The sequence below is a fragment of the Schistocerca cancellata genome, chromosome 1 (assembly GCF_023864275.1).
Source record: "Schistocerca cancellata isolate TAMUIC-IGC-003103 chromosome 1, iqSchCanc2.1, whole genome shotgun sequence".
Classification (NCBI taxonomy): domain Eukaryota; kingdom Metazoa; phylum Arthropoda; class Insecta; order Orthoptera; family Acrididae; genus Schistocerca; species Schistocerca cancellata.
In genome coordinates this window covers 515,169,372-515,195,667 of record NC_064626.1, presented here as the reverse complement: position 1 = coordinate 515,195,667, position 26,296 = coordinate 515,169,372, and the positions used below count along the sequence as shown (strand labels likewise).

Here is a 26,296-nt window from a genome sequence, read left to right as displayed (position 1 = left end):
CATTGTAATATGATACACAATTTAGGTCGAATGAATGACGATACACCTACAGTAGTTTGGTTCGAGTCGTAAGCTTAGCAGTTAAGCTTTACCAGGTAGCCATTGCTATGCGTCAGGCGCTCCGTCCGTATTTATACGGGTACCCTTCCTTTTTCACGTGCTTCGTCTGGTTTGAATCGATTGCTTATTTTGCTTTGATCTGATAAGTGCCGTTCTCTTTGTTATAGGTGTTTACGTCACTCAAAGCTGAAAATGCGTTACTGTACTGTGTCATGCATTGTTTGTCGTATTCTGATAGTGCGTGTTTACAGCCTGTCGCCGCTCGCGGCATGGCTTGCTTTTCGCCGCTTACAAAAAAAAAAAAAAAAAAAAAAAAAGGAGGAAGAGGAATCGTCTCATTAGCGAAACAATGACAAGAGACTGCTATTTGCTGTTACTTACGCTGCTGCTTTCTTTGATAATGATCAAGAACCAAATAATGGACTGCGTATGATAGAACATGTTCTGACCGGAGTTAGGCGAAAATTTTTCTCCGTTTGAAAATCTTTGCGGCCGCTTCTTTAGTACATCAAATTCTGCACAGAAATTAGAGTCATCTTAGATTTAAAAATCTAGTCAGTTGCCGTGCTTCGTTTCTGACTGTATCACTATTAGGCATAAGAATAATACGAATATAAACATGACACGATACGTATATTCTTCCGCTTTTGCCGTTGTCTCAATCTAGTTACGTAGTTTATTAGGCAGACAGGATTTAAATGAGATAGGAGCAAACAGGAAAGAATACATGACAAAATGTTTACATTCGTATTATTCTTATGGTGAAGAGAATACTGCATGTGATTCAAATTTCATCAGGTTCCTATTAGCAACCATCTCTTCTCACAGGTATGAAAAAATTCAGAACGTATAGTTGGCCATATTGACAAGCATCCCAAACAGTATTGCCAGTCGGATTTTCGTAGTACATTGAAATTCTGCTACATTCGAAGATGAACAATACGGAATTTGTATTTACTTCGTTGGATAATGGAGGAAAACGCAGTGGTCGAAACTCGGGGCGGAGAAAAAAAAGCTCGTCTTCCACCCTTTTTTTAAATTTATTTACTGACGCAGATGCTTTGGCGCCAGTATTTATGCCAGTGTAGCGCTACATATATTCGACGGCAGAAGTTAGTTGTGGCGGCATCTACCAACATTTTTCAGAACTTCCGCTTGCTTTGCACTCGATTCTAAGCCGCAGGCGGTTTTTTGGATTACAAAAACCAGAAAAAAAGTGCGGCTTAGATTCGAGTAAATACGGTAACTCTAGGTCAATCTCCTTTTTCCTGACATGGTCATGTGCAATATGGTCAGTGTTGAAATCTAATGTTTTCTATAAAATAAGACTGTTTTGTGAGTTCATATATAAGTCACAATAGTACTGTTTCTCCTATTCCTAGTATTCATTCCATAAACATCATATTAACTGTTTCTGTTCTTTTCTTATCACGTATTTTGCGTTTTTCCCATACAATCTCCATTCCATAGGTTATCACTTGAATAGTGTTAACAATGTGCTTGTCAATATATTGGTTACGTTTGGGTTACTGTGTGAGACTCTAATGGCTGCTGCTGTTTCCTGAATTTGCATGCCAAAGTATTTTGCTGTTGTCTGTAATATATAGTGCATTTAAAATTACTTGTGACTTTTGTAAATTGGCTCAACAGAGGTAACTTGACATTGTTGCTCAGACACCAATGGCGAGTTGGATTTCCCTGTCAAGCCACTAGGGGTTTGTTTAATAAAGCTTCCTTGTCGCCACACCATGTATAAACAGTATGAAGTGGTGTCACGCGTTAGATGCATTTATGTTTGTCAGCTCTCATCGTGAAGTATTTTTTGGCACTGAAGTGTTCTGCAGTGGTCACTTGTTGTGAATGAATGTTTCTGTATTTGTGTTGCATTAATAATAATAATAATAGTGCAGCATATCTGAAAATGAGATTCACAATAAACGGCATCATCCGAGGCTACATTCTCCCACTGTGAAGATATCAAGCATTGGAAGAGTAATTTCAATTCGTGGACAAGGCTGTAAAAGTGTGTGCTCTGTGCACAGTTATTCTGAAAACGACTGCAATAGTAGCAGTCCAATTTTAGACATTAAAAGAGTGGTTGACAGAGCAGCTGCTGCACTTAACATTCACTGACCTATGGTGCTGAGAATTGGGAAGCAGAAGGAAAGAGAAGACATGAGTGATGAAGCAACACTACCTCACTTTTTGGCAAGAAAAAAATGTTGACTGATGGGTAACCAGTATCGACACGTGCCAGCATGTGTATACTTACTATCAGTACAAGGAATACCCTACTTTGAATAAATTTCTTTAATTTCTTTTCAGCCGAAAGAAGCAGAGCTGTTCAATGGGAGTATGTCATCACTTCAAATTCGCCCTCATGGGCTTCGTTTCTGGTAAGAAAATTTTTCATCTTGGACATTTATCACCTAGAAAAGTGACACAGTAGTCTAGAGAGGCTGATACCTAAATGCCATGAGAAGCATTTTGTTCAGAGACATTGTGTGGCTGCACAAGACCTGGCTCAATGCGTATCATACATTGTCAAAGCAAAGCACAAGGAACGAAATCACAGTTAGGAAATCGTGGCAGTAAAACTGTCTTTCATGCTGCCTCTGCTCATGGCTTCATTACAAACTGTTTACTGCTGTTCCATTCCAGGAAGCAATGCAATTATCATGAGGAAAGGAACACCAAAGTTTTCATGAAGTGGTTTTCTAATGTTCTGCAGCAAAATATTTCTCATAATTTGAACAATAGTAATGGACAATGCACCATGCCACTCTTTTGTGGTACATACAGCTCCAACTATACAATGGAGGAAAGCAGATATTCTGCTCTGGGTGCAAAGAAATATTCCATCGGATAAAGCTGAACGTGGCATGAATTAAGTGGAGTTAATGGAACTTGTAGCACTGTATTGGCCAGAAGCTCCATGCTACCAAGTCAAAGAACTGGCTAATGCTAAAAAATGTAAGTGTAATCCAGCTTCCTCCATATCATGCTCATTTAAATGTAGCTGAGAATGTATGAACCCAGTTGAAAGGTAGCAATGCAGGTTACACCCAGAAAAATTGAAATGCTGAAAAAAGAAGCCATTGAAAATATTATCCCACAGGACTGATCTAGGCTTGTCGTCCATACAAAGAAGGTAATTGAAAAGAGATGGATTCACGAAGGACTGCTGAAAGAACAGGTTGAAGACATGGTCATTTCTGTCAGCTCCAGAGACTAGTTCTGGGTCAAAGGAAGAGGAAAATGATTACAAGGGGCAGATGTAGATTGAAATATAGATACATCTTCATCTACATACATACACTGCAAGTCACCATACAATGTGTGGCAGAGGGTATCCTGTACCACTACTAATGACTTCCTTTCCCCGTTCCACTCCCAAATAGAGCAAGGGGAAAGTGACTGTCTATAAACCTCTGTACAAGCCCTAATTTCTCTTATCTTCATGGTACTTACGTGAAATGTATGTTGGTGGTAGCAGAATCATTCTGGAGTTGCCTTCAAATGACAGTTTCTCTAAATTTTCTCCATGGTGTTGTCCAAACCTAACGGTAGCAAAATTAGCAGCTCGCCTCTGAATTGCTTCGGCATCTTTCTTTAATCTTGCCTGATGTGGGGTCCCAAACACTCAAGTGATACTCAAGAATGGGTCATACTAGTGTCCCATAAGCAGCCTCCTCTACAGATTAACTACACTTGCCTAAAATCCTTCCAAAGAACCAAAGCTGACCACTAGCCTTCCCTGCTACAAGGGGTGCTCAATAAGTAATGCAACATTTTTTTTCTAGGACAATTTCAGTTTAAAAAAATGTGTGATTTGTTGTGGGAGATTGTGGAACTTTCCTGCTTCAGCTCTTAAAGTTTCACGAAGCTCCAACAGGTGGCGGCACTATACGTAGCCTCCAAAATGGCATTTTTGGTGGAAAACAACAGCATCAATCACAGATATTCACAACCACTTGCAGAATGTCTAAGGAGGCCTGGCAGCATACAAAAGCACAATGAGTCATTGGCCAAGGCATTTGTCATCATCGCAAAAAGGGATTGCAAACCTGTCCGATCTCCCGTGTGCCAGCTGGACGCATGTAGCTGTTATTCCTGGCAGACATTCTCATTCAAGGTGATCAATGGGTCACAATCAAACACCTCACTGCTTAAATGGACATCCCTGTTGGTCTGCAAACCTGAGAAGAGCTCACAAAACTTCATTGGAGTGTTCTTCCTCATCCACCCTACAGCCTGGATCTCACAACTTCAGATTTCCATCTATTTGGCCCAAAGAACGGTACACTCCTTGGGAAGCAATACATGGATGGTTGGGAGGTTATTGATGCAGCAAGACACTGGCTCCACTGTGGACAAGTAGACTGGTACCATGTGGGTATACAAGCCCTACTAGTAGATGGCACAAGCGAAGATTATGTTAAAAAATAGGACTCTGTAGCGAAAAGTGTGGGGAATACTACGGTCAACTGGAATCCTGAATAAACAAACCTGCTTTCAGAAAAAATATGTGTTGCATTACTTATTGAATGCCCCCTTGTACAATCCTTACATGCTTGTTTCATTTCTTATTGCTCTGCAACATTAAGCCTAGATATTTAATCGATGTGACTCTGTGAAGTAACACACTACTAATGCTGTATGCTAACGTTATGGGCTTCTTTTTCCTACTAATCTGGGTTAACTTACATTTTTCTACATTTAGAGCTAGCTGCCATTCATCACACAACTAGAAATTTATATGATATTACAGTTCCTGATTATGATGCAAAGTTTGCATCATAATCAGCAGCAACTGAACAGCACTGCTGTGTGGCGGGAATAATCAGCGCGGGCCAGGGCACTGTTGTCACTATGTGTTTTACTGTCCGTGTTACTATAAATTGATAACATAAATATCACATTTGACTAATCTGGGACTCCTCAATTGTATGGGCATGTAAAATCCCACTTTAAAAACCATTTAGCTATTAACAGGAAACAAATACCCACCAACACTGGGTATCGCATGAAAGACCCGATAACCAGTATTTCTTTGGGGTGACTCCAGCTTCATATTGCAAAATCTAAATTGCAAATATCTGTAGAAACCCAGAGAAAATACACCTGATGAACCATAGGAGAGACACCCTGTATAAAGCTTCCATACTCTTCACCCAATTCCATCAGAAACTGTAACAACTGACAGTGGAATAATGAGCACAACTTCACAAAATATTACTATTTGTAGAATGAGATTTTCACTCTGCAGCGGAGTGTGCACTAATATGAAACTTCCTGGCAGATTAAAACTGTGTGCCCGACCGAGACTCAAACTCGGGACCTTTGCCTTTCGCGGGCAAGTGCTCTACCATCTGAGCTACCGAAGCACGACTCACGCCCAGTCTCACAGCTTTACTTCTGCCAGTACCTTGTCTCCTACCTTCCAAACTTTACAGAAGCTCTTCTGTTCCAGTATAATTTGTATTCATCATTCTACAGTACATTTTGTGGTGCATACTTGTATGTGGGAACATGTTGTTTTATAAGTTTATGTTGTAAGGCAAGCTGTTGATGTATTATTTTTGCTACATTGTCATGTCTTCTGGGGTATTCTGTATTTGCTAGTATTGTACATCCACTTGTGATGTGATCTACTGTTTCTATTTGTTGTTTGCAAAGTCTGCATTTATCTGTTGTGGTGTTGGGATCTTTAATAATATGCTTGCTGTAATATCTGGTGTTTATTGTTTGATCCTGTATTGCAATCATGAATCCTTCCGTCTCACTGTATATATTGCCTTTTCTTAGCCATGTGTTGGATGTGTCTTGACCGATGTGTGGCTGTGTTAGTTGATACGGGTGCTTGCCATGTAGTGTTTTCTTTTTCCAATTTACTTTCTTCCTATCTGTTAATGTTATGTGATCTAAAGGGTTGTAGAAGTGGTTATGAAATTGCAGTGGTGTAGCCGATGTATTTATATGAGTGATTGCTTTGTGTATTTTGCTAGTTTCTGCTCGTTCTAGAAAGAATTTTCTTAAATTGTCTACCTGTCCATAATGTAGGTTTTTTATGTCGATAAATCCCCTTCCTCCTTCCTTCCTGCTTAATGTGAATCTTTCTGTTGCTGAATGTATGTGATGTATTCTATATTTGTGGCATTGTGATCGTGTAAGTGTATTGAGTGCTTCTAGGTCTGTGTTACTCCATTTCACTACTCCAAATGAGTAGGTCAATATTGGTATAGCATAAGTATTTATAGCTTTTGTCTTGTTTCTTGCTGTCAATTCTGTTTTCAGTATTTTTGTTAGTCTTTGTCTATATTTTTCTTTTAGTTCTTCTTTAATATATGTATTATCTATTCCTATTTTTTGTCTGTATCCTAGATATTTATAGGCATCTGTTTTCTCCATCGCTTCTATGGAGTCACTGTGGTTATTCAATATGTAATCTTCTTGTTTAGTGTGTTTTCCCTTGACTATGCTATTTTTCTTACATTTGTCTGTTCCAAAAGCCATATTTATATCATTGCTGAATACTTCTGTTATCTTTAGTAATTGGTTGAGTTGTTGATTGGTTGCTGCCAGTAGTTTTAGATCATCCATGTATAGCAAATGTGTGATTTTGTGTGGGTATGTTCCAGTAATATTATATCCGTAATTTGTATTATTTAGCATGTCGGATAGTGGGTTCAGAGCAAGACAGAACCAGAAAGGACTTAATGAGTCTCCTTGGTATATTCCATGCTTAATCTGTATTGGTTGTGATGTGATATTATTAGAGTTTGTTTGGATATTAAGTGTGGTTTTCCAGTTTTTCATAACTATGTTTAGGAACTGTATCAATTTATTATTATTATTATTATTATTATTATTATTATTTCTTCTCCCTGGGCTTTAATTTCTTCTCCAAAATTTTCTTTGGTTTCCTTCACTGCATGCTCAAGGATCAAACTGAATAACATTGGGGTAGACTACAGCCCTGTCTCAATCCTTTCTCAACCACTGCTTCCCTTCATGTCCCTCGACTCCTGTAGCTGCTGTTTGGTTTCCGCACAAGTTGTAAATAACCTTTCACTCTCTGTATTTTACCCCTGCTACCTTCAGAATTTCAAAGAGTGTTCCAGTCAACATTGTCAAATACTTTCTCTAGGTCTACAAATGCTATAAATGTATGTTTGCCTTTCCTTAAGCTATCTTCTAAAAGAAGTCGTATGGTCAGTATTCCTCGCATGTTCCTACATTTTTCCAGAATCCACACTGACCTTTCCTGAGGTTGACTTCTACCAGTTCCTCCATTCAACTGTAAAGAATGCGTGTTAGTATTTTGCAATCATGACTTATTAAATTGATAGGTCAGTAATACTCACACATATCAGTACTTGCATTCTTTGGAACTGGAATAATTATGTTCTTCTTGACGTCTGAGGGTATGACATCTGTCTCATATATCTTGCACACCAGATGGAAGAGTTCTTTCAAGGCCAGCTCTCCCAAGGCTATCAGTCGTTCTGACACGTCATCTTCTCCTGGGGCCTTGTGTCCTCCTACTTCTTTCAGTGCTCTATCAAATTCTTCTTGTAGGATCATATCACCCATCTCATCTTTTTCTACATCCTCTTCCATTTCTCTAATATTCCCTTCAAGTATATCTCCCTTGCATAACCCTTCTATATACTCCTCGCACCTTTCAGCTTTCCCTTTTTTGCTTAGGACTGGTTTTGCCACCAAAGCTCTTGATATTCATATATCTGCTTCTCTTTTCTCCAAAGGTTTCTTAAATTTTTCTGTAGGCAGTGTCTATCTTCCACCTAGCTTTTAAATCCTTACATTTGTCTTCTAGCCTTCCCTACTTAGCCATTTTGCACTTCCTTTCAATCTCATTCACTTTTGTCTGCTTCATTTACTGCATTTTTATATTTTCTCCTTTCACCAATTAAATTCCGTATCTACTGTGGCATCCAAGGTTTTATACTAGGCTTTTTTTTTTAATCTATTTGATCATCTGCTGCCTTCACTGTTTCATCTCTCACAGTTACCCATTCATCTTCTCCTGTATTCCCCAATTATCACCAATCATTGCCTAATGCTCCCACTGAAACTCAACAACTTCTGTTTCTTTCAACTTATCCAAGTCCCAGATCCTTAATTTCCTATCTTTTTGCAATTTCTTCATTTTAATCTACAGGTCATAACCAACAGATTGTGGCCAGAGATCACATTAGCCCCTAGAAACACCTTACACTTTAAGGTTTGGTTCCACAATCTCTGTCTTACGATAATATAATCAATCTGAAACCTTCTAGTTTCTCCAGGTCTCTTCCACATATATAACCTTCTATCATGATTCTTAAACCAAGTGTTAGTGATGATTAAATTATACTCTGTGCAAAATTCGACCAGGTGACTACCTATTTCATTCCTTTCCCCCAGTCCATATTCACTTACTATTTTTCCTTCTCTTCCTTTTCCTCATCACTATTAAATTTTCGTCTCCCTTAACTATCAGAATAATTTCTTTTAGCTCATCATATATTTCTTCCATCTCTTCATCCTCTGTGGAGCTAGTTGGCATATAAACTTGTACTGCAGTGGTGTGTGTGGGTTTCACGTCTATCTTGGCTACGATATTACATTCACCAAGCTGTTTGTAGTAGCTTACCCACATTCCAATTTTTTTATTCATTATTAAATCTACTCCTGCATTATCTCTATTTGCTTTTGTATTTATAACCTTGTATTCACCTGACCACAAGTCCTGTCCCCCCTGCCAGGGAACAACTTCAGTAATTCCCACTATATCTAACTTCACCCTATCCATTTCCCTTTTCAAATTTTCTAACGAATCTGCCTGATTAAGGGATCTAATGTTCCACGCTCTGATCCGTAGAACACCAGTTTTGTTTCTCCGGTGACAAATCCTCCTTATAGTCGCCACCTGGAGATCCGAATGGGGGATTATTTTACCTCCAGAATATTTTACCCAAGAGAATGCAATCATCATGTAACCACACAGCAGAGCTGCATGCCCTCAGGAAAAAACTATGGCTGTAGTTTCCCTTTTCTTTCAGCTGTTCGCAGTACCAACAAAGCAATGCTGTTTTGGTCAGTGTTACAAGGCCAGATCAGCCAATCATCCAGACTGTTGCTCCTGCAACTACTTGAAAGGCTGCTGCTCCTCTTTTGGAATCACACATTTGTCTGATAAAATTACCAACAAGAAAAGAGTATCGCACCAAAATAAGAGCAAGAACACACTATTACAAAACATCAAGGGAATGAAAAATGCACATGATTTTTTGTCAGTGTATGTTACTGTGTCCTTCGTGGTATTACTAATCAACACTAAAGGGTAGATAGAACAAAGGCACGCTTCCATTCTTAAAAACTGTGCATTTTATTATGGTCTTGGAGGTGACTTGCTTGTCATTCTGCACTGTCAAAATTCATGGTCCACAGCTTAGTTTTTAATCTGCAATATTCACAAACTGTCTGCAGTGCATGTGCTTCAAATCACAATGTAGATAAGTGGAAAATCTAAAATCCTCCACAAATGAAAATTACCCACCGCCAACTGACACCTGCAGTTTGTTTAAAAGGGGTGCTAGGTATTACAGAAGATTCCCCCCCCCCCCCCCCCCCCCAATGCGAGATTACACAGTGTGATGGTGATGGTGTAAAAGGAGAAATGGAACTCCTTCAAAGGCATTTTGGAGGAGTATTTCAGTATGAGCGACCCACAGTCTCTAGTGGCTCATTACAAATAGCATTTCACTTGATTTCATGCTCTCATCTATCATTGTATCTGTAGCACACTGAAAATACCTGCACAACAATGCAAATGTTGATGGTATGCACCATCATGTATATTATTTGGAAACAAATTTGTTCCTTTTCCTCATGATAATAGCTGCTGACAACAGTAATATCCACTTTACTCTTCACCCTCTTGCTTATACTGGGTGTTGTTCAGTTGTGTCTCAGGTTTGTCTTTCTGTCACATTTAGTTGTATGTTAACGGTTCTACACAGCAGAATAGATAAGTTTACCGATGAAGAGTTGGCTGAAGGAATGGTTTTGCACCGGTCTGCAATTAGCCCCTAAGTAGTTATTTTTTAACCAAAGTTTGCTAAGTACTGCACCCAGGGCATCATGTCACAAACAAATGTATGTTGTATTTGCTGAAGAGAGGATGTTAAGAAGGTAACAAACACAATACAAGAGAAGCAAAAGATGTTAGTGGAGCTGTTCCCACAGCAACAATGCCACAGCACCATACTTTTGCAAATGAGGATTGTTACACTACTCAATGCCTTCTCACTGTTATGAAGGTGTTTTCACAGAAAAAAATGGTAACTGGTGTAACCAACCGAAAAAAATCACAATTACATGAATACTCTGTAATGGGCCAACAAAGATCATGGGTCTAGTGAACCAAAATGCTCAGAAAGCAGTTTTGAATAACATCAAAAATTTTGTTGTGGACTTCAGGTTTATCATGTATAGCTTTACTGCTCCTTTAGTGGTCTTCTGCTCGGACAACTCACATGTTCAGTGAATCAACTGCAGGTTCTATACCATTTTGAATTTCATTTCAAATTTAACAAGTGTGTTTGCAATGCATTTTATAATATTTTCATATATGGTTCTAAAATAATAGAAAACAAATACTGAAAATACGGCTTGCAGAGAGTAAGTGATAAATCAAACAGAAATAAAATACTTACTCTTTTTTTGTTTTTGAAATGTATATCTTAGTGAGCTTGAGTAACACATACTGAAGGCGCTCTTTCAAAAGCTTCAGCAGCTGCTGTTCTTCAGTCCTCTCAGCACTGTCCTCCTCTTCAACAATTATTCCCTCATGGCTTTCTTTGTTTCTTTCTTCATTTTTTTCATCAACATGACTTTTTGTTTTCTGTTGCCGCCGCTGAACACTTTCTTCGCAGGTGCCACTTTCAGCTGCAGTTTTTGCAGCATTGTTGATTGTTAAATGGCTGTTCACTTCTCCTTTGTGGGAGGTCATTCTTTCTGTCATTATCAATAGAATTGGCAAACACTGCTGCATAAGTTCTAATGCTGCCTGATAGTGTTTCACTTTTCCACCAACAGTAGGAGTTCCTACATTAGTGGAAAAATACAATTCACTCAAATGAAAATCACAGCAGTTTCACAGTTCTAAAACAGTTACAACCATATTCAAAAGTATATTACAAAAATAAAAATATTTATTTGAGAATCATAAATAACATGAAACAAACCTTCTGCTAAAAATTCGCAAAGAGCAATGCGTTCCAGCTGCACACGTAAGAAATCTGAAGGATGCTCGAGCTGCAGAAGCAGAGCACTGGCCTTTTCATAATGCATTCTTGACAGCTGTAATACATTTCTACGCTTTGCATCATCTGCACTAAGTGACCTGAAGAACATACAAATAAGATAAAAAACTCCCTGACAGTAGTGCCACAAAAGTGTTTGTCAATTTTGAAGACCTGGACTTAATTCTAATAAAATAGGGTAATTAACAACAGTTCAAATGTATAAGAATAAGTGCACACATTATCTTTCTAACAAACTCACTAGTCTGACACCTTAATTTCTCTCATGTGTACTTGTGCAGAGGCCTGAACATCACATTGGCATCTGAAATGTGAATACTTAAAATGAATAGATATTCAAAATCAAAATGATCTATAACATCAAACTCAAACACCGTGAACTGAAACACTGAATCTACGTAAGTATAGAAGATTTCTCTACTAAGATTTTGAACATGACTGTGCTACAGCAACTGTGCATGCAACAGCTTCAGTGCATTAGAAATAACAGCCAACCAGTTGCAAAAACACAAGTTTATTAAACCCTGACCTTGGTTTCCATGGTAGTCTTCTACAGATGATTTAGTATGTAAAATCATACTATCAATAGTCAAAGTGGGAATCATCAGCTCTTTCTAGTACATGTTATCCAATCACCATTTTATAATGTATTTATATGGTGATTAAGTGGATAAAATGTCAACAACTCCCACTCTGACTATAGGTAATGTGATTTTACTTCCTACATCATCTGAAGAAGACTGTTATAAACCATTAAAACCATGTTAAGGCTTAATAAACCCGCATTTTTGCAACTGGTTGGTGTTACTTCCAATGCACAGAATGTCTTTTCTAGTTTATAAAAAGAGGGGTGGGGGGAGGGGCAGGGGTTATGCAATTTTAATTTGAAAATAAATTATTTTTAATTTGGTTTAAATCCATATCATTGACTTAATAGTTTAGTGAAATGGTTCAAAGCCTTGCATTCTCTTTCTCTCAACAACAAAGAATGTTTTCTGGAATGACACAAAACGGGTAGTGATTGACTGCTTAAGGGAAGACCACACACACTGAAAAATTACAATTTAATCTTTGTTTCTGTTCAACACTGTCTTGTTGACCTCTATGATCATGAACAAACAAAATGTGAATAAGGATATGAGATGATAATGTACTCATAATTTAAAAATTTGACAAAAAAGGCAATTTAGGGTGAATATTGAATTCTGCTCACAATCTCTCTGCTGGGATGGACTTGTAATTACAAAGATTTTAGCAACACTCAACAACAAGTTAGACAGACAACACAGTAAAGACAAATTCTGTCTCAAAGGCAAAAACTAAATACTATGTCACAAAAGCAATTGCTCTTGTGGACAACACCCTACCCTCTTCCCCCCTTTTTTCAGAAAAACAAAACACACTAGAAGTTTTAAATTAGGCATTACAGCAGCAAAACTAAATAGCTGAAACTATGTCTAGCTTTTACAAATACAGTAATGTAGATTTATCTAGGAAGGCAGAAGATTGTAAATTTCAGGTACTATTTCAGTATCTTGCTGTTCTGCAGTAAATCAAATGTGATTAAATGCAACCAAAACTAAAATTAATAACATATATTTAATGTTTAACAATAAGTTTATGCCTTCCTTGTTAGCAATCCTTTTTACTTATTATTTTATAGATGCTGATAATATTGATAATTATGTGAAACAATACACACAATACTGATGACAATAGTTCAGTAATGAAGCAAACTGTACAGCCAAAACTAAATATATTGAACCTAGATAATGACATCCTGTCTGTATGAATTTTTTCTTCATTCCCTTCCCTTGAAAGCCCAAAACTCTGATACTTCATAGAAAACCCAACAGGATATCAAAGTTTATGGAAGACTTGAGAAGGGCAGATTTTACCTCTACATATTGAAGTTCTGTGGACAAAACTTTTCATATTGAAGTCACCTCTATATATCAAAGTCTGCCATAAAGTACCTCTGTATACTGAAGTGTCACAAACAGGGAAATCCCAGTCCCTCCCCTCCCTGCATTGATGTGTCAGTGAGATCTGTATCTCGTTGCACTTCACACACCCTACGTGCAGGTGTGTTTTTAGGGCAGTGTTTGCTTCAACTGCGTGTGAGCTGTAAGTGCCAGCCATGAGGTCTAGGCAGAAATGTCTGACAACTGCTGAAAAGCAAAAGTTAATTGACAAGTGAAAGTAGGAGTGAAGAAAAACAAAGACATAGCTGCAGAGTTTGGGATTCCAGCAAGCTCGCTGTTGATAATAATCAAGACTGAAGACTGCATGATTATCACAGATGAAGGGACAGATCGGGAATGACAATGAAAGGCTCAGTTTACAGGTTAGACAAGTGTTTAGTGCAGAAGTTCCAACAATAGGGGAACAATAACATGAACATTCATGGACTTATTTTGAAGGAAAAGGCAGATTATTTTGCAGCAGCGTTGAGATATGGTAAGTATCGTGCAAGTAATGGGTGATAACAAAAAATTTCAGGGAACACAGGGTATTGTTTTCCAAAGAATAAATGGGGAAAGTGCCAGTGTAGATAACAAAATCTGCGATGCGCAAAAGTTCAAACTACAGAGGATCCTGCAAGATTACAAACCAGATGATGTTTTTAACGCAGACTAACTTGGGAGTTTCTCATAAATGATTTTGATGCATGTGCAGAGTGCTTGCAGTGCACTGTGTTTTGTGAACCAGAGCAGCTCATAATCGGTCTTTGATGGCTCGACTGGGGATGAGTGGCGGGTGCCCACTTGAGGGATCGTGTGATGAATTGGGCGATGTCTGACTGCAAGCCCAAAATTTGAACATTTAGTTCAGTGGGAAAATTTTAAAACTCACAAAATATCTAATGTCCATCCTTTATCCTCTCACAGGCAACTGTTGAAAAAAAAACTAGTTGTACTAATGACAGCCTAACAATACATTTAGTCTCTTATGAAGTTTATCATGAAGAACCAGTCATAATTAATAAATAATATGGCATTCATAAATATAACATTCATAAATATAACAGGAAGAATAAAAATAAGCTTTGCGTTGCACAGCCTTTCCTTATCTATGCACTTTAAAGGAGCAAAGTGTGCAGCCATAAAAAACTGGACTGCTTCCACTGTAAATTGGAGGTTTTGATAGGTAATAAAAACAGTTTTAAAAACAATTTAAATAGTTTCTATTTGATGATCCACTTTGTAATATTGTAGAATTTATGTATAGGCGGTATCTGTAAATACTGGGGTTAAAGTAAAGGTTAAACTAAAAACCCTGTTGTGTAAATAGTCAAATGCACCCATATTTTGACTGACAGAAGGTATAATAGTAATAAATATGCAGTCACAGTTTACATCACAGAAAGTTATGGAAATAGTGTCCACAAAACACATAAATAAGTAAATTAATTGAAATTGTAAAACCATATGGAATTTCTGGGAAAAAGATTAGTGTTATACTGGTTGATCAGATGCATCATGCCAGAATACCTCTCTTGTTTGCCTGGTTGTATGTTGGCAAACATTATTATGAATCAACAAGGCTCCTGCACTAAGGATTCTGTGCCTCTTTATGTGAATACATTGTTATGGTTTCCAGAATTGGTAGGTATATGTCTAGTAATGGGCTGATGATTTCTTATTCATAAAGTGAAAGTTTCCCATAAACCTCTACTGCTGCTTCTCTGACAAGTCACCATTGGCGAGGGATGCTTGCACACGCGAGGAATGCTTGCACAGTGCACTCTTCCACATGGTCATTTTGATGACTTCACAAAATAATTTGCACCAGTTAACGCTGCACCTGCTTGCTAATGACATGGAGACCATGTGCTACACAGGGCTATTGTTCAATTTCAATGGCCGTTACATTATTGGTACTCAAAAACACTATGAGAGACATAACTCTGCAGTTGGCATCAGAAGTAATTTAAGATATGTATTTTCATATATTTCAGCAGCAATATTGAATGTTCTGGAACTTGTGTAACTGACACAGACAGATGTAGAACATAGTAGCTAAACGTTTCACTTGCTCACATATATGTACACATTGATGCTACATTTAACTCCTGACACATAGGAGGCCCTGTAAGTACTCGTTATTTACTGTTTGTCATTTAATGTGTCAGTATTATTTACACTGATATCTGTGACCTCGTGTGATTTATTAGAGTTGAGAAATACATCTGCATTTTTTGGTTCAGTGGAAGAAAATGTGTTCACAGAAGTTAAAATATAATTTTACAGGTAGAACCCTAATGATGTCAACAATATTTTTGAAGTTGTTTGGTGATATTTCCTCACAATTTTGAAATAAGAATCTTCGTTTCTGGTTGACTGGTACAGAATAATTGCAATTCATGTGATTTTTTATGCTCATTTTTTTCTTTTAATTTGTTTTGTACTGAAAATATCTGCACAACAATGCATATGTTGACAATATGTGCTGTGTGTCTTGTTTCGAAACAAACTTGTTCCATTAACTCATGGTACTAGCTGTTGTCAACAGTAATGCCTAATTTACTCTTTGTCTTCAAGTTTGCATTTAGTACTGCTAATTACTGTCTTGGAATTGTTTTTCTGGTAGTGTTAGTTGTACATCAAAAAGAACACACGGCTGTAGGGGTAGGTGTACTGATGAAGAGTTGACTGATACGCATCTCGTGTATGGGTTCACAGAGTGCAATGGAAGAATTGCGTGATGACACTTTACTGAACTGTTCCTACAGTGGTGGCAGCCACATTGTAGTACTTTCCATGTGGGAGTAGTTGCATTACTCTGTTTTTTGTGTTGTTCATTTTGATGACGGTGTGTTACAAGCTTCTGTCTGTTGTGAAGGTACTGTTGTAAAAAAGAAGATAATGGTGTAATAAACCAAATAAATCATAATTACATTATTATGCTGCAATGAGCCATTAGAGATAAAAGTTTCTTATACCAAAATACTCATTAAATGTCCCTGAACATCTCCTACTTTTGTCTGTGGAGTTCGAGTTCAACCTGTATATGTAAAGCTGCATTTCACTGTTATGTTGATCAAAATTACGTTTTTTTCCCTGTGAGTAACATCTTTGTCACTTGGACCTAGAGCTTTCACAGTGCGTAGTAGGAAGATAAATATTTATATGTAAATCTATATTTTTGCTTTATAAAGTTCCAGAATAAATTAAAGTGAGGAAATTTTACCCTTTGGGGTGCCACAATCTATAAAGATGAGCACATATTTATATGGTTGTGTAATTTGAAGCAATTGCATCTTGCACTGTAAAAATTAGTGTTATAATTGATGAAACCGAACTTTCTTTTGCAACCAAGCTTTTGAAGAAGTAGTAATGCATGTATGAAGATTAGGTGATGCCTCTTTGAATTTGAAAATCTTGCTCTGTCAAGAACATAAGGGTGGGTCATTTTGTTTACTATAACAGAAGTTCCAAATCCTTGGTGATAAAAAGAACAGAGAAAGGAAATAAAAGTAGAATGAAGTAATGCGTCGAATAGAAATGGTAGTTGAATCTGTCTCAGGTGTCACATACTTTGATTAAAGCCATATGCCATAAATTAAGATTCAAACAATGGAAAATCCAGGATGGAATGTAACAATATTATGTAAAGCTCTACTCACCATATAGCGGAGATTCTGAGTCGCATATAGGCACCACAAAAAGACTGTCACAATATAAGCTTTTGGCTATCAAGGCATTTGTCGAAAATAGATGACACACACACACACACACACACACACACACACACACACACACACACACACACACACACAAAAAAAAAAAAAAAACCACCCTACAGCCTCTGGCAGCTGATAAATTAAGATTCAGTAGATTCTTCTTTCATCACAATTTTCTGGGGTATGAGTCAGAAATCTGTACAGATTAAATATATGTGTCCACTTCTATATTTGAGGCTAATCGAGCCTTACTGTCATGTGGAGCACCTGGGTTTGGATTCCAAATTTCTAAGAAGTTTCCTTCGTGAAGAACTTGGTGCTTTTCTCCTTGTGAGGAAAATTGAGTGCTACTAGAAGGAAAAATAGGAACTTCAATGAGGAAACACAAGCATTAGCATTCAGGAGGGTGATATGTTATGTATGTACAATGATACCACAGCCAAATGCTGACACAGTGGTCAGGGAGGTAATGACAGTGGCACGTAAAGTGCCCTCCGCCACACAAAAATGGTTCAAATGGCTCTGAGCACTATGGGACTCAACATCTTAGGTCATAAGTCCCCTAGAATTTAGAACTACTTAAACCTAACTAACCTAAGGACATCACACACACCCATGCCCGAGGCAGAATTCGAACCTGCGACCGTAGCAGTCCCGCGGTTCCGGACTGCAGCACCAGAACCGCTAGACCACCGCGGCCGGCCCTTCTGCCACACACCGTTGGGTGGCTCGCGGAGTATAAATGTACATGTACAATATCTTCCACACAAAACTTTGACTTTCCAAGGAGAAAAATGTTACAGAGGCAAGCTAAGCAAAGATTGTGTTGTCATTCTGTTAGCAGCAAATATGACTAGTGCAGAAAAACTCAAGCCACTTATGATTGGAAAACCTGTTTGTGGACAACTGCAGTACACAAAATGCTGTCCTCCATTAAAATAAGTGACATTACTATTTTTACCACCGAACACTACGTCAAAATTGCAACCCTTAATCAAGGAATAATTAAGAACACCAAAGAAAACTACAGGTATGAAGTGGTCTGAATGACAGTATGCAATATTGATGATCATCATCAATTGTTTCTGAACATGTGGATTTTCAATGACAGATGAAAATAGGCATCTGGTGAGTTTCATACTTAAGCACGTAAAATCTTAGTTTGATTCTGACAATGTTTTACGGGAATTTTAATTTAAGTTTTTATTTTATACAGTACTTGGAGGAGACACCTATTGTCAGAATCCTTCAATCCGAATGGACAAAATTGGTGACTCATTTTAACACTGCCCAAGTTCGTTTTGAAGATCTTGTAGATGTGGACAATGATGTTACAGTAGCAAAATCACAAACAGAGGCCAAGATCGTTGGCTGTGTGAAGACAGCAAATAAAAAAGAAGGCAGCAACAATGACGATGAGGAAGGGGAAGAGAGTGAGAGGGAGGTCGAAGAAACACCACCAGTGACGGCCAGGCAGGCCAAGGCACCTCTCAACATAATCAGAGCAAGCGTGAGAAGATAGAGGGTAATGTATTCTCAGCCATCATAATCACAGACAATGAAACTGACTCAAAGCTGATCAAAAGTTTAAAGTGAGCAAAATTACAGATAACTTTTAGAGCCAATGATTACTGGAAATTTTTATATACGCACTTCATATTCTTTTATGGAACTTAGTTTTATTATGACAAAAATATTCTATTTTAAACTTATAAATTGTTGCTGTACATACTTGGTATTCTTTTATGGAATTTAGTTTTATTATGATGAAAATATTTTATTTTAAACTTATAAATTGTTGTCTATCTCAGAAGAAATAAAACAATATGCATAACAATCTATCTTGATTCCTTTCTTATATTACCAAAAGTAAACATAGACCTATAGCATACAAAATCGTGAAACAAATCACAGCACAGTAATAAAAAAAATCACTGGTTGTAAAACCCCCTCCTACCAGAAACCTCATTGTATCGAACCCTCAACATACCGAACACATTTTGTCTTTCTTACAGATTCGATATATCGAGGTTTGACTGTAGTAAGATACATGTGGTAGTCATTAATGACATTTTGGAATTATTCTACAGCCTTAAGAATAAAAAAAAATCTTGCAGACTTGGGTGGAGTCTCTTCATTTTTAATGTAAAACGTAAACAGCTAATAGTTCATCTAATAAGCTGTCTTGTAATAGAAGGCACTTTCTCTGACAAGAGCTAATAGTTCATCTAATAAGCTGTCTTCTAATAGAAGGCACTTTCTCTGACAAGACGGAACTGGCTGTAGTCAAAGTCAAACCTTTATATTTAAAGGGGGGGAGGAGGGAGACAATGTAAGGATGTGAAGAACTGTCAGTCTGTTAACTTATTCACAGCTTTTAGCATATAAGTCCAGAAAAAGAAATGACGAAAGGTCTCTTGGAAAATTATAAGTGGGCTAGCATATTAGGAGATTTCCAGCATGGTTTCACAACCAGTTGGAGCATTACACCAACGCCAGCAGAGTTTGCATATTTTGTATTAGAAAGGATAAACAAAAAACAACAGGAGTATTCTCAGATGTCTCCAAAATTTTTGACAGAGTTCACCATGATTTACTTTTAGCAGAACTTGCCAACAACTGTTTCACTGGAAAAACCATGATATTACATTTAGAAGAAAGAAAACTGTGCTCTGAAACTACATATCATAATGGCGAAGAAACAGGAAGTAAAAAGGTAATAACAACTCGTAGATGTCAAGGGGGTTACAATGTTCTTGGTGCAATTGACAGAAATCCTCCCTCATGATGGTCTCACAGGGTCTACCAGATCCTTGATGATGTGTATGCCAACCACTGTCGCATACCAACTCCCCAAAAATCTGGATATTGCATGATTTGACTAGCCAACCAAATGGGGGACTATAATGAAGCCCCAATCAAATGCTGGCAGGTACTTATAACACTGTCTCACATAAGTGTGTGGTGCCTCCATATCTTTTATTGTGGTCACTGAACGTCTGACGCTGTTCATTCCCAGCAGGCCCAGTAACAACAATAATGCTCTCTGGTGGCCATCCTATGTATCACAGAGAACTCCAACTCTAATCACTTACAACCCTACCAATTGTGTGTATGTGTCTTTGGCTTGTTGAGGGTCTGCTGTGTGGGCCCCCTTTGAAGTGGTTGTACCGCCTCTTTATCCATGAGATGCTCATGGCATCAGTTGAATTTTGCAAATGGTTTCTATGCGGGTATCACCAAGCTTTCAGAAAAAAATTTGATGCAATATCTCTGCACAATTTGTTCTATCGTTTTACAACTTGCAGGAATCCGATTTGCACTCACTACATGTCCTGACTCAAGAGACAAACTGCCAGCAACCAATGCTTTCTACTGGTATGAAAAAAATCATGACTGCACATGTTCACCAAAGTAAGTCTCCCATACTTCCTTGATTCATGCAGGAAAAAAGATCTGATACGTTCTGAACACACTTCGTATACTTTGATTTCCTTAAACAGAGAAAGGTATGAGACTGGTTAGTTATGGAGTTTGTTACAATAATATATAAGCTCCCTATTCATGTACAGGCAACGTTTACAACAGTGGAGATAAACTTTCATAAAGTACTGTTAGAATCCTTAATAAAAGTTGGGATTAAATTACGACCAATGAAAGCCGTCACACTATTATTTGAAATGCATGGGTATTGAGTAAGAAGACTGCTAGCACCTCTGCTTGAATGAGTTTGGATGTTTACGTCATTTTGGAGTTGGGCTGCTGAAGGTACATTTACTGGGCAGTAATTATGAAAGAATCAGTACTTCCATATTTGACTGTCAACTGTGTGGCCATTTCCATAAACTGGGATGAGAATTATAGTTTGGAGAGGTGTATAATATCCAGCTACAACAAATGAAATTAATGGTTTTGTGGGCAGAAAAATGTTGGATATAGTTAACTATTCTGAATGCCATGTCTTCTCAGAAATTAAGCATAGCCGGTTGTGATAACCATCTTATAAGTCTAAGTATACTTCCCCTAAATGACTGTGGAACACAAAATTAAATCCTCACTGTGTGCATTCACAAATAGAAAAGATATAGTGTGGTCAAAAAATGACAGGTTGAGTCATGGTATACTTAACATATCCCTTAATGTGTAAAAAATGAAAAGGATATGAGTATGTCTGTTTAAACTGTTCAGACACATCCATAACATACAGGATATAAGTGTGTCACTGGCCCATTACCCCAAAATTATCTCGCTATTTTCAGATACACAATAAGGGGGAGTCAGCCGTTGCTGATACTGACTGTAGTCTACAAGCTGACACTAGGATTTCCAATTAATTAGGATAGGTATAAAACACTGGATATAATAAAATTGCAGAATTTATAACAAACACAAATAAGCAGAAGGCATTAATTTTAAAGAAAAATAATTTTGTAATTAACACTATTGCATTTGAACAGCTGCCAAACTTAATTTGCAATTATATCATTATATACTCAGCCTGAATTTTAGTCTCCTTCCATGAAACTCTTCAATACTGACACACTCCGGAAAATAAAAAACCTCATGAGCTGTAGTAGTGAGGGAGTCAGGTTATTCCTAACCTGGCTGACAAACACCGGTTGGAAGCTAAAACTTTTATTCTGGATGGCACTCCACCTCATATTGCTACATGTGAAAAAGATCTCTTGCAGACACCTTTTGTTGAGGATGGCTTGGTGAGCCACTACGGCTGTTATGCTTGGCCTCCCAGGCCCCTAGACCTCAAACCACGTGATTATTGGTTGTGGGGTTACCTGAAGTTACAAGCCTACCACGATAATCCGACCTGATTAGGGATACTAAAAGACAACATCCGGCAGCAATTTCTCACCACACCTACTGGTATGCTGTACAGTGCTGTTGAAAACGCTGTCCCTGATGAATGACAGCTGACATGATGAGCATTTTTGATAAAGATCATCATCTTTGCTAAAAATCAACTGTTACGCTAATGATTGAGCACCTTTTTTGTTTCAACAATATCCCATGTCATTTCAAGCATGTGTGTCAATTTTTAACTCTTACATACAGTATTCCATCAAGTATCGAATTTTCAAATGTCATCGGACTTTTGGGTCACCCTGTACAATTCCCAGAAATATCATTTAATGTTTTTAGTGTTAATTTTTTTTAATAAAACATCAGTCCAATAATGCTTAAGTCTTTACCCACACTGACATTTTAGAACCGCAATATCATTTATTAAAAATTAACTGGATAGAGATAACAAACGGATTGCATCACTATGACCTTAGTGGACATGGCCAAGCTACCACAAAAGTGCACCATGCACAGAATGAGTAAACAGAATTCAGATTAAGTGAATTCAGAATTTTCTAATAAATATCAAATGAGGGACTTCGGAAATTTTCTAATAAGTATCAGATGAGCAAAATTTTTGCACCTCTTCATCTATAAATGAGAAAGTGTGCTCACAACTAGTTTTATTATAATTCTAAAAATAATTAAATGAGACTGAAGTAGCCCAGAAAGTTGTTATTTATATGTAGGTGACATCTTATATATGCTTAAATATTTGTTTTGTTTATTTATTATTTGTGTGATGTATTCCTTGGGCAGCGTGCAGCAGATGGAATTCAACAGCAGACTTTCCTTCATCACAGCATGTGCTGCATGAAGCTTCCAACACTGTACCATCTGTCAAGGAAGACCTCAGAGTACTCCATTCCATAGACATACAAATCAATAGCGACAACAGAAATGAAATTTATGTAAAGCTTTTAGTTGAGTAAGAACTCAGCCATTGTTCATATTGCATACTTGCACTCACACAAGTAATAAAAGGTTATTGTTATTTAAAAATGATAAACATTATTTGAAGCAGATATTAATAGGGGAGTAAGAAATCAACAAATTAAGATTAATATAAAACTGAGAAACGATGGAAGGCAAAGCTGCAGTAACTGGAGAAACTGGATAATGGATCTGATAAATATTAAATAGTTTTTCATTTTGGAAAAATTTTTAAAGGAGAAGAAACAAGTTAAAAAAATTCATCACTTCCATTCTGACCCTTCACCATGTGCAGATCTGTCTCACAGAGGGCAAATGTGAAACAGTTACTCTTAGCCCCTTACTGGTCTTGTGGAAGTCATCAGCAAGCAACAGTAATATGAACGGGCATCGCTCATAATAAAATGGACTAATTATTTTCACAAAGTGAAAGTGATACAAATGATAATCTTGCCTCACAGTAAGTTAATCTGATCACAAAAACTCTGAACTACAGACAGCTAAGTTATGTTTAGCATTTGTGTTGCTTGAAACAGTATGATCAGACTTTGTGATCACTATGTCAAGTTATTTAATACGACTGGCTCTCACAAAGGGTTCATTGTATTGTATCACCAGATATAATTGTTTTCTTACTTCACTTAACAAATTAATAAGGTGGCACCCCTATTCTTTAAAGTTAAAACTTGGAACTTTATTGCAGTGATCGTAGTAGCAATCCCAAGAAAAACACTAAATTTCACTGTTAAAAAGAGTTAAGTTTGAAGTCATGATCTACAGAGAAGAATTTCAAGGGGGACAATGAGACAACTTTAGAAGATATCAAGCAAGCATGTCTCTTCTCGGATAATCAGCAAAATGCCAAGTGCACATTAATATGAATTACTCTAGCAATGTATCCAAAATAAGACCTCCAAACCCAGCTTCACATGTAAGACGACTCACAGTATTAGTAAATTTAAATGCAATAATATATTGCAGTAGGAACATTCCCTATGTCAGCCTTTTTCAATTGCGTAAACTGGGATGAGGAACCACAACATAAGGACGAACATAGCTGTAACCACGCTCGAAAATACTTGGGGTAATGTTGAATACTGTTACAACAGTTGGAAAAAAGGATGGGGATGGGGCTGATGGGAGAGTTGTGTTAAGTGTGATGAACCATGGCAAACAGCAACAGTCAGAGCAGTATGAGCACATGCGTACGGAAGTAAAGACTCTCAGAAAAAAAGGATTCAAATGGACAGTGTATCAACTAATAATAGTAATTAACATACAGTAATTAACATACAGTAAATAACATAATTAAATATCCTAATCCCAGACTTTATATGTGAAGATAACGAAACAACAAACATAAAAGCTTTAGGAGTTTTGTTGTTTAGGTCAAATAACAGCAGAGAACTCTGAAAATTGAGAATCAATGAAGAAATACATCAAAATGTAGAAAAAATAACAGAAACACGGAGGAAAGAAAACTCAGATTGTTTTGATATTTATAAAGGTTGAATGATAATAGGCATTCAAAACAGATTTTCAAATATACAAAGGAGGGGGGGGGGGGGGGGGGGGGGAGATGGAGAATGGAGATCCATCATAAAATCTTTATTTCTTAATATTTTTATACCAGATTTTGGTCACCTTCAAAGCATTCACTGACCATGCACTTCTTCAAATGATCCACCCATTTTTCAAAACAGTTTTTAAATTCACTTATCGGGATGTTCTTTATGCCTTCCAGCGATTTTTGTTCTACCTCCTCCACAGTGACAAAGCACTCTCCTTTAATGACCCTTTTGAGTCGGGGGGGGGGAAAAAAATCACAGGGGGCTAGATCAGGTGAGTAGAGGGTGTGGACAATCAGTGTTGATGGACCAACCAGCCACCTGTGCGAAAAAGATCAGCCATTTTCTTCCGCATACTCTCCCTCAATCTTTTCAAAACCGCCAAATAGAAATCCTGGTTGACAGTTTTAACCAGGGGAATAAACTAAGCATGCAAAACATCTCTGCACACAAAGAAACAAATGAGCATTGTCTTTATGTCTGAGGAGTGCCACTTATCTTCGATGGCTTGATTGCTGCTTTGTTTCGGGGTCGTATTCATAGCACCACGATTCATCACCAGTAATCACCTTGGAAAAAAATTCAGGGCCATCTTCGAGTTGATTTTGAAGCTCAAAACTTGCCTTAAGTCGATGCTCCCTTTGCCTGGCTGTGAAAAGGCGAGGGACAAATTTGGTTGCAACCCTTCTCATGCGCAAATATTCGCATAAAATTCTCTGAACTGAACTCCATGATATTCTAGACATCTCACAGAGTTAATCAACAGTTCGGCGACGGTCTTCATGAATGATTGCATTGATTTTGTTGACATTTTTTTCACTTCTCAACATTGAAGGGTGTCTTGAACAGGGTTGGTCTTCAATTGACATTGCTCCATTTTTAAAATGTGAAAACCACTCATACACTCTTGTTTTCTGTAAGGCAACATCTCCATAATCAGTCTTAAGTATTACAATAGTTTCTGCAGCCTATTTCCCCAACACAAAACAAAATTTCACAGCTGCAAGTTTCTCTTTACAATCTGTCCTCATGTTTTTGCCAAAATGGAGAAAGTTGTTTTACTTAAAAACTCTCATGGGTGAACCAATGCACACACAGTGACACAACTTCATACAATGGCTCAGATGGCATGACCATAACGGGCTCTGGTCGAAAAATGGGTTCCCCCACTCGTCCTCCCCACTGCAGCCCAATTCTCATTACTTTTGTGCCCACCCACTGTATCTAAAAAAGACAAGCTGGATCTACCAAGTTAAAAAAGATTTACAAATGCACAACATAGAAGAAGAAAAAGCAGCAGAAAGTGATTTTTACAGAAACAAAGTGTTAATTTTACAAGTATTCAAAGGCAGAGGCAGGTGTCAAGTTGTTTGAAGAAAGAAATGGCACATGGTGAAAAAATGTAAAAGTATTGTAGAAAATTGAAAAAGAAAATGAGACATAATTTAAATTGTCTTCTGCAGCCCCTAATTGGCTAAAACAAAATGAAAAAAACAACTCAGTCTTGGTCATAAAAAAAGGTGCAAGGGGTCTCAACTGCTCTAATAGAACCAGACACATTGTTCTAAATGTTGAAAAGAAATCTGTAAGTAACAAAGAGATGACTGCAAAAACTGTCAATGGCCATGTATCCAAAGTTGCTGAACAAACAGGCTGTAATGGTTCATCAGAAAAGGTAATTGGATGACAAACACCATTTTCTAACCTCTGTAAAGAAATAAGTGTATCATTGCCATAACAAAACATGAAGTACATTTTCCTAAAATTGCAAATGTTCAAGAGGGATGCATAATATTTCCAGTACGTTTCTCACATATTGCTGTGACCAATTAAGCAAAGGTTTGTCCACATACATA

The 26,296-nt window shown here is 37.5% G+C and overlaps 1 protein-coding gene across 1 annotated transcript in view; it reads right to left on the bottom strand.

Moving 5' to 3' along the window:
- The window catches only part of LOC126178534 (erythroid differentiation-related factor 1), a 217,413-nt gene that overhangs the window by 1,227 nt on the left and 189,890 nt on the right, over positions 1-26,296 (bottom strand). The window contains exons 17-18 of the mRNA XM_049924539.1: positions 11,316-11,473; positions 10,785-11,175 (exon numbers count right to left, since the gene is read on the bottom strand). Coding sequence (XP_049780496.1) covers positions 10,785-11,175; positions 11,316-11,473 — 549 coding nt within the window. The remainder of the gene's footprint in view (positions 1-10,784; positions 11,176-11,315; positions 11,474-26,296) is intronic.